The 17404-nt window shown below is 37.7% G+C and overlaps 1 protein-coding gene across 1 annotated transcript in view; it reads right to left on the bottom strand.

The window, feature by feature from the left end:
• The window catches only part of LOC124722409 (Down syndrome cell adhesion molecule-like protein Dscam2), a 758217-nt gene that overhangs the window by 62400 nt on the left and 678413 nt on the right, over window positions 1–17404 (bottom strand). The window contains exon 24 of the mRNA XM_047247577.1: window positions 13515–13787. Within this exon, the coding sequence (XP_047103533.1) occupies window positions 13515–13787 (273 nt within the window). The remainder of the gene's footprint in view (window positions 1–13514; window positions 13788–17404) is intronic.

Genomic DNA, 17404 nt, shown 5'->3' with positions numbered 1-17404 from the left:
TTTAATGTAGGTAGTTAATCTTCCCAGTTATAAGACTATGGTGCAATACTGATTTGAACTTAAGCCAAAATTTAACCAACTTCATCATTAGAGCTTGCCTGGGAAGGTATATAAAAGTTACAGAAATCCACAATGAATATGTCATTGAAAACAACTCTAACAATAACAAACACACAGTAAAAGAATTTACTTCATTTTACATCCTGTAGTAGTGGAGAACAAAAGGGGAATGTGTCATTTGAAATCACTATTTTTGTGCATCATGCACCCAATTTTTCATCCTCTTCACATGAATAGTTTTCCATACTTTTCAACGTATTTTAGTTAGTAACAATTACAACAAAATGATCAAATATGTATAAAGTACTTGTATTTGCCAATACTGTCCAAAATTTAATTAATTTCAATGATTAACACAGGGAAGTAGAAAAAGTTTTCTGTGGGAATAGCCTTCAATGTGGTTTTGAAAACCTACGAATCCCAACAAGAAACACAAATTTTTGTTGAAAGCTACTCAAAACTTATGTTCCAGAAATCTGAATTTTTTTTAACAATATTTAATGATTAATGACATCACTATGTTGACATTTGTGTTGTGATGACTGCATGTCAGCTGCTGTTTCTTATAAACAGATCCATGTTTTGAATTAAAAACTTATAAGCAAGAAGAGCTACAAAGGCACATAGATATCTGAAGCCTATTACAAAAAGATCAACATGAAGTCATTATCAAGGAATGAGATATGCAAAGTGAAAAGTTCTAATTTACCTAATCTATTATATTGTACCGTAAATGAGGTGAATTAGGCTTCATTGACTGTGTCATAGTTTTTCAGAGATTGTATTATCAGCACAGACCAAATTGTGTGTAAGAAACTGGATGTACTGTATTTCTTTATTTGTTGTTAGTACACAATATAGACATAATTTGCCATGGCTGCTTCTGCCTCTTAATGTATTAGTTGTCTAATTCAACATTCCTAACCACCCTCCTTCATGAGAGACTTACAGAACATGATGTGTGAATCAATAAATGAGTAATTGCAGTTATAAACTGGCTCATTAATAGTAAATCAAAATGTAGTTCTCAACACAACACAATTTTTCTGTGATATTGAATTTCTGTCCTGAATCCATAACATTATTCTTTTTACACATGGGCTCACAACTGCTGTATATGTCTTGCAGGATTTCATTTCTTGCACAAGTTGTTCTTTTATTTTGAAGTAACACTTTGTTTCAGTATTATCTTCTTAGCCATGGCTTTACCCATGTATGTGTATGTCACACACATATTACTGAATCTCTGCTGTGTCACACCGTATGACTCCAGAGATGAAGTTGAATTTACTTCTGGTATTTGCACAATCTTTGGTCTCTAAACATATTGACAAATGAGTCATGTATATTACAAATTTTGTCACATAGTTTCATCCCAAAAAATCAGGAAAAATTTGAATTTATTTCATACTCTACATGCCCCTTCAATTTCTCTCTTCCCTCTTCCCTCTGTTTCATCACACCCTGCCCCTCTTCCACCTGCCTCCTCACAACCTGTCACTCTTCTGTCTGCCTCTTCACACCCCTTCCCATTTCCATCAGCCTTCTCACCCACCATTGGGAGGTTGATGGTTTTAATTGATGCAGTTGTCTAGGAGGTGATGTGGAACATACATATGTACATACATTTTTGTAAATTATAGATATGGATTCATGTCATTTCACTCATATCATCAACAAACAAACTATAATTGAAGGCAGATTACACATATATGTTAACAAAATATGTAGCTCTAGTTTAAAACCTTGAGGTGTAGTCCACATGTCTCCACCACACTTGCTTCCAGTTATGTAAGAGTATAAAGCAAACTTTTGTTCCCTACTGCTTAGATAGGATGAAACCATCTTAATGCATCAGCTTCAATTCCATGATGTTCAAATTTATTTAGAAATTCATTTTTTAAGTCACAAAAGATGTCCAATGGCTTCAATCTCTTTATCATGACCTTCTATTATCCCATGAATGAATGGATATATCACATGATTGATTGATGATGTATTCCTAAAACCATTCTACAAAGTTGTCAATAAGTTGAACTGAGAGAAACAAGCAACATGTCTACTGCACATTGTCCTTATGAAACTGACAATGACATTGGTCTGTAGTTATCAATACCATATTTTCCCCAGCTTTCTTATCTGAAAGACCTGCTTGTATATCTGTGCTGTGTAAGTAATTAAATATCTTGCTTATGCAGGACATGCAAATCATAAATGCTATGCTTGGTACCTCATCCTAACCATATGCAACTGTACACTTCAGAGATGTAATAATTGCCTCAGTTTATTTGCTGTTAGACTCTAGTAAGTGTCTCCTGTTGTTCACTTACAAGGGAAGTGCCTACTGATATGCACTTCATGGTGGTTTGGTTCGCAGAGTACTGATGTAGATGTAAACATTAGAATCTAGTGTAAAAAAATAAAAAGTTTATTAAAGCTTTACAGTACAGTTAAGATTCCTCTGCAGCACTTTATTACAAGATATGGTGTAATGTTATTAGGAAATGTAAGTGGATGAACTTTTTGCAGAGGACACAAACTGAGAATAGTATCAAGATGATATTGAGAATAATAGCAGAATGGTATGGAATATAGTGGAGACTGTGTCAGAGAATCACTATAAATGTGCAATACTGAACTCACTGAAATTCCAGAATTAAAATATCTCAGACATTTCTGTGATATCCAAAATCTTTGATTATCACTTCTCACCTGTTATATGAGCAACATGAATTAAAACTTCTCACACATCAATTACATAACTCATTTACAGAAGACCAACTGTGTACTTTTTGGTAGGAAGGACACTGCATGTTATCTTCGATGGGGAGTCATTGGCAGATGTAGAACTAACTTTGGGTGTGCCCCAGGGAAGTTTGTTGGGACCCCTGCTGTTCATGTTGTATATTATGACCTTGCAGACAATATTAATAGTACAATCAGGCTTTTTGCAGATGATGCAGTTATTATAACAAAGTACTATCTGAGAGCAGCTGCATAAGTATTCAGTTAGATCTTGATAAGATTTCAGCATGGCGCAGAGATTGGCAACTTGCTCCAAATGTTCTGGAATGTAAAACTGTGCATTTCACAAAATGAAAGGATGTAGTACCCTATAACTATAATATCAATGAGTCACTGTTGGAACTGGCCAACTCATAGAAATACCTGGGTGCACTTAGTATGGATATGAAACACAATTGATCACATAGATTCAGTTGTGGGTAAAGCAGGTGGTAGACTTTGGTTTATTGGCAGAATACTAGGCAAATGCAATCAGTCTACAAAGGGGATTACTTGAAAACCACTTGTGCAACCCATCTTAGAATATTGCTGAAGTGTGTGGGACCCATATCGAATAGGACTGGCAGAGAGTATGGAACATATACAGAGATGGGCAGTATGAATGGTCATATGTCACATGAGAGAGTCACCTAGATATTGAAAGAGCTGCACTGGCAGACTCTTAATGATACATGGAAACTATCCCAAGAAAGTCTAATAAAAATATTTCAAGAACCTGCTTTAAATGATGATTCTAGAAATATTCTACAACCCCCTACATATCCCTCCCCTAGGGATCATAAGGATAAGATTGGAGTAATTACAGCACATACAGAGGCATTCAAACAATCATTTTTCCTGAACTCCATATGTGAATGGAATGGGAAAAAAGCCCTAATAACCAGTACAGTGGGATGTACCCTCTGCCATGCACTTCACAGTTGTTCACAGCGTACGTTTGCAGTAGAAATAGATGCAGATATAGATATACTGTAGATTAAAAGCAGAATATATGTACTATTGTAATCTGGAGCCCATAGGAATGTGAAAACAACTTACTGTAATTTCTAGAAGTTAGGTACACATGGAAAAAACGCATGAAAAACTGCTAAATAAAAGCTTGAGTAAATTGTTGTTAAATCATAAAAATACTCAGAGACTGTTGCATTATTTAAGGAGATTCATGTGATTAGTATACAAATAACCATCGATTGGCAATATTTGGCTTGCTTTTCTGGATACAAGGTCAACACCCAACACAGTAGTGCAAGTTACATGCCTAACAGCTCCACTGACAGTGAAGATACTGGAAGAATGTATGAGCTGATAAAAGAGATTATTCAAACTGTTAAAGAAGATGAAAATTTAACTATGATTGGAGACTGGAATTTGGTAGTAGGAAAAATAGAGAAAGAGAAATAGTAAAAGAACATGGACTGGGGGAGAGGAATGAAGGGTAAAGCCACCTGATAGAATTTTGCACAGAGCATAATTTAATCATTGCTGGCACTTGGTGCAAGAACCAAACAAGCAGGTAGTACCTGTGAAAGAGACCTGGAGAACCACAGAAGATTTCAGACACATTATGTCATAATGGCAAGACAGATATTTTGAAATGAAATTTTAAGCTGAAAAACATTCCCATGGGTAGATGTGGACTCTGGCCATAATTTATTCATTACAAAATACAGATTTTGAAAAGGTAGAAAATTAAGATAACGAGATTTGGATAAACTTGTGGGTTTTCTACTGACACTGTCAAGTGTCTGGATAGAAATAACCAACTGTTTTGATTACACGCTCTTTACTTACGCACAACAACCAGAAAATAACAGAAGTCAACTGAATACAAACATAGTCCACAACAAGATCCAAAGCTCACTAAATCCCACGATAGAGCACTCCATATTCTATCATTACTGGTGATCTATGATTGCCACAGAGCCTCCCTCGCCACGGGAGTGCAGAGTGCTGGGGAGAGTAAGTGGGCATTGTTGAATGCAGGGGTGTTGAGGGCCACTCAACAGGTGTTGCCTGATTGTGCAAGGAACCAAGACCACCCATGTTGTGGCTGGTTTGAATGGAAGGAATGGGTGGACCATTTCTCATGGCTCAACACATGCAAGATCAGGTAGATGCACAGGCTGAGGGGTGGTATTTACTGGTTCACAGTCATTGCACAATAGTGAGGAACTTGACTCGGTGCACAATGGTGAGGAACTTGGCTAGACGAGAGGTTGTGGTGGGATGGACTCCTTGATTGTCCAAACTGGTTTACCCCACTGAAGTGAAACTGTCTGACACCAGCTGTTGATGAGGATGTCCATAATATTAGTCATGCATGCCAATACCCGATGCAGACCAGATTAAAGCAGCAGTAGTGCTGGTTTGACAGTGTCGCCCTATAACATAATAAATGTCCAAGGCCAAGAAGTGCAAGGAAACTGGAAACTGGGGGGGGGGGGGGGCAGATATCCAGTCATGTGGGAGGTATATGGATAGCCATTTTCCAAAGCTACTGCTGATACAAATGAATAACACCATGATGTGGTTTACCTTGGTGGACAACTTGTTTGACATACATGGAAACTTAGATGACAGCACTCGTTTTGTTTGTTTGGTGAACCATTTACATGACCACCCCAATCTTATTAGTGACTTGCTGCTAAACCCCCTGAGTGTAATAAATATGCTCCTGCTCCAGCACTACTCATTGACACCTTTAATGTACTCCAGATCAGAAGTTTGCATGTTCAAATCATGTTGGGGTCTTCCGTGTTCAAATCATGTTGGTGTCATCAATGTGGGTTTTCTATCAACACTGATTAGCTTCTGGGTAGAAATAACCAACAGTTATGATGACACACTATTTATTTGCACATAACAACCCGAAAATAGCACAAGAGAGGTGAATACAAACATTGTCCACAACAAGATCCAAAGCTCACTAAATCCCAAGATGGAGCACTCCTCATTCTATTGTCAATAGCAATCAATGGTCACCACAAACTAAAAGAACCAGAAGATGTTGAAAATTTCAAAGGAAGCAATAGGCAACTAAAACAGGGAAATGAATACAACAGCAGATGAATGGATAGCACTGAGGGATGACACAGTGAACACAACACAAGATCAATAGGTATAAAGACATGAGCAAGTAAAAATTGTTGGATAACACAAAATGTATTGAATTTAGTTGGTAAAATGTTAAAAAGTAAAAATTTCAGCAAATGAAGAAGGTAAAAAGAAATATGTGTGTCTAAAAAAATGAAACTGACAGGGCACAAGGTGGCAAAGCAGTAATGGTTAGAAGACAAATCCAAAGTTTTAGAAGCAGGTGTTAGTATGTGAAACATAGATGCCACCTGTAGGAAAATTAGAAAGGCCTTTGGAGTAAAGATAAGCACAAGTATGAATATTAAAATCTCAGATGATAAGTAGACCAGTACGAAGCAAAGAAGGGAAAGCTAAAAAGTGGAAGAAATATGTAGAAAAGCTGTACAAGGGAGATAAACTTGAAGACAATGTTTTGAAAGGGGAAGAGGAAGCAGATGAAAAACTGCTGGAATATATGATTCTGTGAGAAAAAATTGATAGAGAATTGAAAGACCTAATATGAAACAAATCACCTTGAGTAGAAGCCATTCCCTCAGAATTATTGAGATCTTTGGGAAAATATACCATGACAAAACTATTGTTCTTGCTGTGCAAGATTTATGAAACAGGCAAAATATCCACAGATTTCAAGTAGACTGTAATAATTTCCAGTTCCAAAGAAACAGATGCTGAGAGGTATAAATATCACTAAACCATCTATTTAATACATCATGGCTACAGAGCACTGATACAAATTATTCACAGAAGAATGAAAATACTTGTAGAAGAATATGTAAGAGTAGATCAGCTTTTGATCCACAGAACATTAGGAACAAGTGAGGCTATATTGATCATATGACTTATCTTAGAAGATAGCTTAAAGAAAGGCAAACCTACATTTATATCACTTGTGGATGCAGGAAAAGATTGACAGTGGAATACATACCTGAATGTAACAGAGATAAAATGCAAGGAGTGAAAGGTTATCAACAAGTTTTAGAGAAACTAGACCAGAGTTATTACAGTTAACTACATGAAAGGTATGCAGTTGCTGAGAAGGGAATGAGGCAAGGTTGTAGCTTATCCCAATGTTATTCATTCTGTGCATTAAGCAAACAGTAAAGGACAGAAAGCAGAAATGGAATTCAAGTTCAGGGAGAAAATCAATTTATGGCACAACTTGACTAAAAGAAGTGTTTTGTTGATAGACACTTAATGAGGCATCAAGGAATTGTCAGTTCAGTAATGGAAAATAGTGTGATGGGTAACATTTGTAGAGAGAGACCAAGGCTTGAGTACAGGATCAAATGAATTGAGGTTACAGTAGTTATGGAGAGAATGCAGGGACTTCTACAGAATAGACTAGCATGGAGAGATACATCAAAACAGTCTTTGGACTGAACCACAGCTGGCTGTTGTGGCCAAGCGGTTCTATGCACTTCAGTCAGGAACCGCGCTGCTGCTACGGTCGCAGGTTCGAATCCTGCTTCAGGTATGGATGTGTATGATGTCCTTAGGTTACTTAGGTTTAAGTAGTTCTAAGTCTAGGGGACTGATGATCTTAGGTGTTAAGTCCCATAGTGCTCAGAGCCATTTGAACCATTTGCACTGAACCACAATAACAACATACGGGGGAAATACCAGTTTAGTGAAAAAAAAAAAAAGAAAAATCAGACTGATGTAAGTCACTGACCATTTATTGGGAAAATAAGTATGTTATGTGAATAGCCTGCAGTTGAGAAATCCTAATATATATAAGGGTAGTGCTTGATTTGTGACAGTATGCACTGGTATACTGTATTGGTACCTCTGATGGAAAAAAGTCTGAGCTGCAGATTTTGAGATGTGATGCAATAGAACTTTTCCTGCAGTTGAAGCGATGCAAAACAAATGCTGTATTCACACTTTTAAAATGCTCAGAGACGCATTAAGATAACATTTTAACAAGTCTAAATTTCAAAAACACTCCTTGGAATGTCACAGGAGCAGAAACTCTTATTTTACAAATCAAGCACTATGTAAGAGAATCTACAACTGTGTTGAATAAATAGATAATTTGATTTTGATACAGATCTATCAAAGCATCAGAGTCTTTCACCAGACCTATCTACAAAACCTTAATTCTCACACATAAATGATCTGTCAGTTATTTTCACTCACCTTAATATTTTTTCATCTGTGGACCAATAGGCTTCAGAATCTGTGAGAACTGGCAAATAGTGTGAAAGACTGTATTTAACTTTGGTAATAAGTTCAAATTTTGTGTCTGAGTTGAAACTGAACATGGAACCCTGCTCACAAAAGTTATGAATCTGTGTCCAAGTACTCTTCAGGTAGACATTTAACTTGACACAAACGTTTAATGCAGTAAATATTTGAGTAAAGAATAGAAAAATTTCAACTCATTCAGAATTTATTTCATTTACTATCATAAAAGACCCTCTATGAATTACTGTACTCTCCCACAGAATGTTTACCATGCCTATCATCCAGTGATATCAAAAGACTTATTACACTGTCTTCTCTCTTGGTGAGAATTCAGATTTTCTGTTTACGAATGTATCAATCATGCAGTAATATGGCATGTGAATGATACTGAAATCATCTGCTTCAGGGTAAAATTTTTAGATTTGTAAGAACAGAAGGGCTAGATTTTAAGGTCTCTTCTACATTCAATGTGCTGCAAAGTGTAATCTCAAAAATAGCAGCAAGCTGTCACAGTTATATCTTCACCTGTTGCTATGGTATTTTTCACATTTTGAGTTATTTTCCTTCAATTATGGATGTTTCATTTCAGCAATCGAGGTTCTCCCTTTTGGTTTGTCTCAAGTCTTAACATATTTTATTTTGATAGATAAAAAATCTACTCATGATATTTTATTTGGATAGACAAAAAAATCTACTCATGATGTGGAGGCAGGAGAACATGCACATAAAGTTATTAAAGTTTGCAATTCTTCATAGCCAGTGGCTCCTTCTTCTGGCAGAAGCGTTGAAGGGGAAGAAAAAGGGGTGAAGAAAAAGGATTGGTGGGTTTAAGAAAAGGGGTAGAGTTTGTAAAAGTTGCTCAGGACACCAGGAAAAGGTAGACTTACCAGATGGGATGAGAAGGAAACACTGATTGTTGTGGACTGCAACAGACGCAATCTGAAAACCTGAGAGCTTAAATGTGTAAAACGCAAGGCAGAGATAACTTCCAAAATATCATCCATGAGTTAATAAGAGTGGCAAGCTAAAGTGCATTGTATGTGACAGAGGAGGGAGGGGGAAGGCAAAAAATTGACAGATCATAAAATGAAAGATACAGAAAACTAAAATGGAGTTAAGAAAGGAATAGTTAATGTGAATAAATGCAGAGACCAAAAACATTAATGTAAATTAAAGCCAGGAGGGTGGCACTGGCATGAATAATTCTAAGTTATCTGTTAGGATAAATGGGCACAGGCAGAGGTTATATACTGGCAACACACAATATCCTGTTGCAGAACATGCTCTACAACACTACAGTCATGACTTCTTCCAGACACCAGTTTCCCAGAAGCCTGCAGGTGGGAACTAGCACTACAATGTGTCCTTGATTCTCAACTCTCACCAGGCCTTAATTTACTTTAATTTCTTCAGCCTCAGCCTTTCTTCACAATAACTATTCCTTTCTTCACTCAACTTCAGTTTTCTACATTTTTCACTTCTGACACTGATGTACTTAGCTTTCTGCACTTATGAACTCATGCACGATGTTTTGAAAGTAATCTCTGTCATGTGTATTACCCTACCTTCCACCTTTAAGCTCTGAGGTCTTCAAATCTAGTCCTGTGCATCCCCAACAACCAGTCATTCCTTCTCATATTGTCTGGTAAGTTGCCTCTGATGTGGGGCTCTGGGTGACTTTTCAAAGTTCTACACCTTTCCTAAATCACACCGGTCCTTTTCCTTCATCCCTCTTCCATCACCTTCAACCCTTCTGCCAGAAGAAGATGCCACGGGCTCTGAAAGCTGGCAAACTTTATTACCATTATATGTGTGTTCTCCTGGCAACACTTAGGGAGGAGATTTTTTTATCAATCCTATTCCATTCTGTTTTCAAAAATTGATTATTTTTGTTAAAATATTTTGTTTGTTATTCTCATCCTTGTTTGTTGATTGATGCTTTCCATTCACTTCTTTAAAACATAGATCTGAGTGAATATTCTTTGGGAGATTATATTTAAGCATTCTGTAGAAATCTTGGGCCTTAATTTTCTGAGAACTACATCAATTTGATGGAGCTGACTTTATCATAAACATGTGCAATGTTCATTATCACTTCTGCAGCTGTTGTCAAACTCCATTAAATTTTTAAAAAAACTTGCTATTTTGTCAACAGTTTCACAGTACATATGTTCATTATCAATATTTATGTTTTCTCAAAACTAGTGTAAAATATGAATTACCTGAACAAGGATATTAAAAGCACAACATTAGTGTAGAAAGAAGTCACACAAAGATGTACACATGAATTCATTGACCTTTCAAGACATATTAGTTGTCTTACGACTAATATGGAGGAGTTAAAGACTGAAATAATGAACTTCCTGTTTAGCAAACTTCTTCTACAATAATGAAGAGTATCTTCATGAAAGCTATTAAAATTACGTTTAATCTTATGGTATTTTATGATTAATGTTAACCATCAACAATAATGTTAAGTCATTTAATTGTACTGCACTTAATTAAAATGTACATTCTTGACTTCTTTTGTCATCAAATGGGCCTCTCTCTATCAGATGTACAGAATATAACTGATGAAATGAAATGTCATTTTAGAATCAGAACTTCGTTATGTTTGAACAACATATGCAAGGACAGAATAAAGACTACATAGACTTCTGTACAGAGATATAGGCAAACATGCTACTGCTTTATACATTTCAGAGTAAGATTCAGTCATTGATAGTAAATATATTTTTATTTCGCTTTACTGGCTTTGACAAATTAAGTTGAATTCTTCACAAGCTCAGTACTGGTTTACACATTATTGTAACCACATACAATATGAACATTTTTGGACATACTACAGCACTATGCTTCTATGAAGAAGATATTGACATCTGCTAAACCAATACTAAGCAACTGAAGATGACAAATTAAGTTGTTGAAACCAGCAAAGTGAAATGAAAGTACATTTGGAACTGATTACTGAATTTTATTCTGACATATAAACTACAGTTACTGGAAATGAATAAAATAATACTATATATACAGGGTGAAGATAAATGCTGCATTTGGAGGTCAGTACGCAATTCCTCATTCCAATTTAAGACAAAAGGTTATCTATCAAAATTGGATTGGGTGCATTTTGAAAACACATGAATGTAAACAAGGAGCTGGCAACACTGTCACATCATGCAGTACATCAGAATGTACAGAGGAATGTGTATCATCCCATACTTTGGTACCAGCTGTCGTAGCTTACTGAGTAGACTTCTGGGACCTCAAACTCACATCCACCAAGGAACTATGGTTCAAATCCTCGTCAGGTTCCTTTTCCATTCTTTAGCTATCTGTTCCCTGGTTCCTGTCATGTACAAGTAGGACATCATTTTGTTACATAACAATAACCTATCAAATCACAATGGAACCTATTGCACTGCATGCATGTGTCTCCTAACCATGCAGTGCACAACCATAACTGATCCTGTCAAGTTCATGTAGGGCAGCTTTCTGGTGGAGTACACAAATGATGAATATGTCAGTATGCTTTTGTTGTTGGTTGCATCTGATAACCAGTCTGCTGCAGCTCGAGTGTATGCTGCACGGTACTCTCAAAGGTGCCATCCTAATAAGAATGCTTTTTGTCATCTGAAGTCATGCCTCCAGGAGAACGGTAATTTTCATCCACAAGTAATGAACAAAGCTCATCCAAGGACTAGATACACTCCACAAATAGAGGACATATTTCCTAAAACCATTCGCCAATCACCTTGGCAAAGTACCTGTGTTAATGCAAGGCAGTTCCAGATATCTCAAAGACTGGATGTTGAAGTGTTGCATGATGAATAACTGCATCCATATCATTACATATTAACTCAACACCAGCAACCAGAAGACCGCATTCAATGACTACAGGTTTGTGAATGGAAGATGATGAACATTTTATAGATGACATGATATGGACTGATTAGTCTAACTTCACTCGTGAAGGTATTTTCAACCTCCACAACATCCATTATTGGTCAGAGCACAACCCAAATGTCACTCATGAATGTGGCTTGCAGGCACTCTTTGGTACAAACCTGTGGGCTGGAATTGCAGGAGGAGAGCTTTTGAGTCTTTGTCTGTTGGTGGACAAGTTGAATGCACCTCTGTATCATACATTTCTTTGCAGTACTTTGCTTAATGCATTAGAAAACTTCCACTTGGTGTTTGGCAACATCTATAATTTCAGCATGTTGGTGCACTGCCTCATTTTGGAATTAATGTATGTAACTAGTTAAATGAAGTGTTTCTAGGGAAATGGATTGGTTGTACAAATCCAGTGTTCTGTCCACAGTGTTTCCTGGTGCTTAACCATTAGAATTTTATTTGTGGGATCAGTTAAAGGAACAAGTTTATAGTACTAAACTTATGGATGTACATGACCTAATAGCTCACTAGCATACCACTTCACCAATGGTGGATGCAGGTGTGTTGCATAGGACCAGCAAAGTATGAGCCAGTGAGTGGTGAAGCTTTGGCAAATGTAAGGTGGTTACTTTGAACATCTTCTTGTCTGTGCTCATACTGGCTCTGTGAAGGTAAGCCTGGATGTCAAATGCACAAAATGGAATTGTTGTGTGTAGTATAATAAGGTGCAATACGGCCTAGACTGCCTGCTGTTTTGTGAACCTCACTGGATGCAGACGATGTTTCTGCATCCACTATTACTTTATATTGGCTTTATTTGTGCCACGGATGGAGCAAAGTGGTCGTTTACATGTGTGAGAAGTTCATGTTATTTCTTACTGTTTAAATAAAAGCAAGAGTAACAGAAAGTAATACACAAGCTACCAGATTGTGGAGGTGTAAATTCTACACAATTTGACGCTTTAACTAAAGAAAAAGGTTGGAACAAATGAGACTTGAACATTGATGAGTCTGCACATCCATTCCCTACTGCATAGCTTCTGTGGCTTTTTTTCAGCTTGTATATGAGCTGAAATTGGTTTATGATAGGCAAACTATTCTAAAGCATGAGGAAAGAAGTAACATACAGCAACACTTACAACTTTCATTAAAATTCACAACATGCATGTTAATTTTGAGATTCAAAATGAAAGCCATCAGAGACAAAATGTAAAACCCAATGGTAACATTTTCTTCTTCACTTTATTGAATTTGTAACTAAAATGGCAAGATAATTAAGGATACAAGCACTGAGAACTTTCTAACACATATGACGTCGACATGAAGTGAAGTTAGCATGACAGATATCTCTTATCTTAGAATTCATGAAATATTTCTATCCTACACATTTCTTTATTTTTTAATGATGAACTCTCTAATTTGTATGGAATGATAAGCAGATGACAGGTACAGCACAGGGATAGTGTACATACCTTGAACTAAAAGTTGATAAACAATGGTATCTTCTCCATACTCATTAGAGACATGGCATGTGTATTCACCCTGATCAGTTCTTTGTACTTTTGACAGGAGAAGAGAACCATCAGGAGCAAAATTGATTCTTGGGTGCTGGTTTAATGGTACATCTCCAGCTTCTAGCCATCGCCGTTTAGGTTCAGGGATGCCTACAGCTTGGCATGGTAAACGTACATCGCTCTTCCACGTCACCATCCTTGGTCCCCCGAATGAAATAATTCCTGCCCTAACTGCAACTAACATCACACACTGAGTTACTATCTTAAAAAAAAACCTGAAAAATTTAAACCAGAAATGTAATATAAATGGAATATTTTCTGTTATTCTAAAAAAAATTTTTTACTACTGTCTGCTTTAATAAGAATCAATGGTTTTTGAGATTCAAAGAGCCGTCAGACTAGTGCTTTTGACTGAAATACTTTCCTGTGTTTTTCCATCTTCAATACCTGAAAAACAAAGTGCAGTACTCAGAAGACATGGTCACATATCAATGTAACTTCACACATGAACATATCATCATTAAGTATGTAAGTGATTAGAGTAGCATTTTTCTGCAGCAGGTAGAATGACCACCAGATTGCATTAGTGTTTTTCATGTTTAGTATTGTTACCAGGCCTGAGATGGTATATAAGAAGCATGAAAGTGTCAGATCTTGAGTGCCAAGGACACAAAAATGCCATGTACTAGTCTGAGACAGCATTATCAGCACCTGATAGAGTTTGAAAGTGGCCTCATTGAGAGTCACCATTTGGCCAGCTGGCTGACTCATGCATTATCCAGATTTATGGGGTATTTGGATGTCACAGTGGCCCAATGTTAGACTGCAAGGGAATGTCAAAGTGTACATACTTGTTGTTGATGTTCCAGTCAACTACGTCTGACCACCACAATGGAAGATCTCCATATTGTACCCCAAGTACAGAGTAACACGCTCACATCTGTGTGTCATCTGAGGCAAAGTACTGCATTCTCTGCAACATTATAAGACATTGCAAACCACTGATTGGAGACTAGCAGCAGACAGACTAGGAAATAACTGTGACATGCATAGGCTGCTGTTGACACCACAAAACAAACAGCTGTGTCTTGAGTGGTACTATGACCAGAAAGTGTGGAATGCTGATGAATGCCACAGTTTGTTGAGAGATGAATCACAGTTCTGCCCTACAACATATGACCAAAGTTGACGAGTATGGTGGTGGCCTGGGTTGAATTTCAGTTCTTCCAATGTTATGTAGAGGCACAGCAGTGCTATTTCTGCCATCATGTTTTGTGGACCCATCAGATATAATTTCAGGTCATATGAGTACAGATCACAGATATGACTACACATCACAGATGTCAACTGAGGGATCTCTGATAGCACAACAGTACATCAGAGACATTCTGCATCCTCTGGTGTTACACTCCCATGTGAGAAATTGTGGTGCTATCTCTATAAACTGCTTGCATGATGTTGAGGTCCTCCACTGGCAAGCAAGATTCCGAAATCTCTCCCTGATAGAACATGTGAGAACAGCTCAGATGTCAACTCCATCCCAGCATCAATGTCCAGGTTTTCAAGGCTCAGTTACAACAGTTGTAGGCCACCTTACCTCAAGAGAAGATGCAATGGCTTTGTTATATCCTTCACAACAGAACTACTTCATACATCCAGACAAGAGGGAATGCAAAGTCATGTTGATAAGGGCTCATACAACCAAGTTCTTTGTAAATTTGACTTGGTAACCACTGAATTAACATCACATATCCCCTCTGGCCATAAGTTCAATTTCCTCCCCCCCCCCCCCCCCCCCCCACCCCCCCCACCTTCTGGGTGCTTTACTTTTTTTGGCAGCCATGTATAGCCAAGAATACCTGCAATACTATGTGTTTTCTAAACTGCTGCCCAGAAGTCTGTTTTTTCTTAGCATTGTCACAGTATTACTTGTGCTGCAACAAACTGGACTTTTCTCTCTCTTAATACCCTGCATTTTTTCCAAATATTGATTAAAAAGAAATTTAAATTTACATTAAGGTATTTTTATATGTACCATAAAAAAACTAAATACTTACATTTACGACCATTGCACTGTAGTCAATGACATTTGTCTTCGTGTGAACAGAATCAACAAATACAGGGGATTATCATGTTGTATGCATTTTATGCACAATTTAATGGAGTCATTTTTTGTAGTAAAGTTTGAGAACAGTTTAAGGAGTCATTTTTTCCATGAATAAAACTTTACTTGATATTTCATAGTGCCTTTGTGTTGTTATATAGACCAAGTTTAAAGCCACTTCTGCAAGTTGCCATAGCATTTGCCTTTATAAGAGCATGATACACTAATGAGCAGGTGTATTATAACCACCTACCTAATAGCCAGTATGTCCATGTTTGGCATGGATAATGACAACAATTTTTTTGTGGCATGGAAGCAACAAGGCCTTGGTAGGCCACTCTAGGGAGTTGGCACCACATCTGTACACACAAGTCACCAAATTCCCATAAATTCTGGGGAGCGGGGTGATGAGTTCTGTTCAACCAGGATGATATCTGGCAAGTTAGGGGCTTGCGCGTCAATTGGAACTTGCCACTATGTTCCTCAAACCACTCCATCACACTCCTGGCCTTGCAACATGGCACATTATCTTGCTGAAAGATGCCACTGCCATCGGGAAATGTGATCGTTATGAAGGAGTGCACGTGGTCATCAATCAGCATATGATACTCCTTGGCCACCATGGTTTCTTGCACAAGCTCCATTGGCCCCATGTATGGACATGTGAACATTCCCCAGAGCATAACAGAGCTGCCACCAGCTTGTCTCTGTCCTATAGCATAAGTGTCATGGAGGTGTTCCACTGGAAGATGATGGACTTGTGCCTTCCCATCAGCATGATGAAGAAGGTATCAGGATTCATCAGACCATGCAGTGCTCTGTCACTGCACAAATGTCCAGTGTCAATGGTCAGGTGCCCATTTTAGTTACAGCTGCTGATGTTGCGGTGTTAACATTGGCACATGCATGGGTCATCAGATGTGAAGGCCTATTGTCAGGAGTGTTTGGTGCACTGTGTGTTCAGATACAGCTGTACTCTGCCCAGCATTAACGTCTGATATTAGTTCCTCCACAGTTCACCGCCTGTCCTGTTTTACCAATCTGCTCGACCTATGACGTCCGACATCTATAATGACGGGTGGCCGTCCAACCCCACGATGTCTGGACATGGTTTCACCTTGGTTTTGCCACATGTTGGAGACACTCACCACAGCACTCCTTGAACACATGACAAGTTGTGCGGTTTCCAAAATGCTGATGTGCCTCCTCCATTCTACACTTGGACAGCACTCTCACTGATACTACAGGCACCATTTGTGTATCTGATTAGCACTCATTCCTTGCCAGATGATGGGGTGCTATCCCCTAGATGTGTTTATATTGATAGTAGGTCAGTGGTTATAATGTTCTGGTTGATCACTGTAATTTGGTTGTACACCTAGAGCAGTTTTAATGAAGATGATAATGACTAGAAATAACTTTACATGTAATATTGCCCCTGACTTGAAAATGAATTTCTTTCAATTTTATTCTGCTACTGGTACTTTCTACTACCACTGTAAGGAGCTTCAGTACAACAGGACTGAGATATTCTCTGAAGTTTGCAGCTGTTTCCTGTAGTGAATGAAGTTCCAAATGGAGAAAATATACTTCAGGTTCTCATATGATGGTTTATTCATATTACACAATCTGTTGGATTTTTATGGGCTTGATTTTTTATGGGCTTAGTTTTTATTTACAGACTTTTATACCAAACATATGCCCTATCACCTTCCATAGCTGCATTACTATGCATCCAAACTGC

This window comes from Schistocerca piceifrons, chromosome X (assembly GCF_021461385.2).
Source record: "Schistocerca piceifrons isolate TAMUIC-IGC-003096 chromosome X, iqSchPice1.1, whole genome shotgun sequence".
NCBI lineage: Eukaryota > Metazoa > Arthropoda > Insecta > Orthoptera > Acrididae > Schistocerca > Schistocerca piceifrons.
This window is presented reverse-complemented; position numbering and strand designations above follow the sequence as displayed.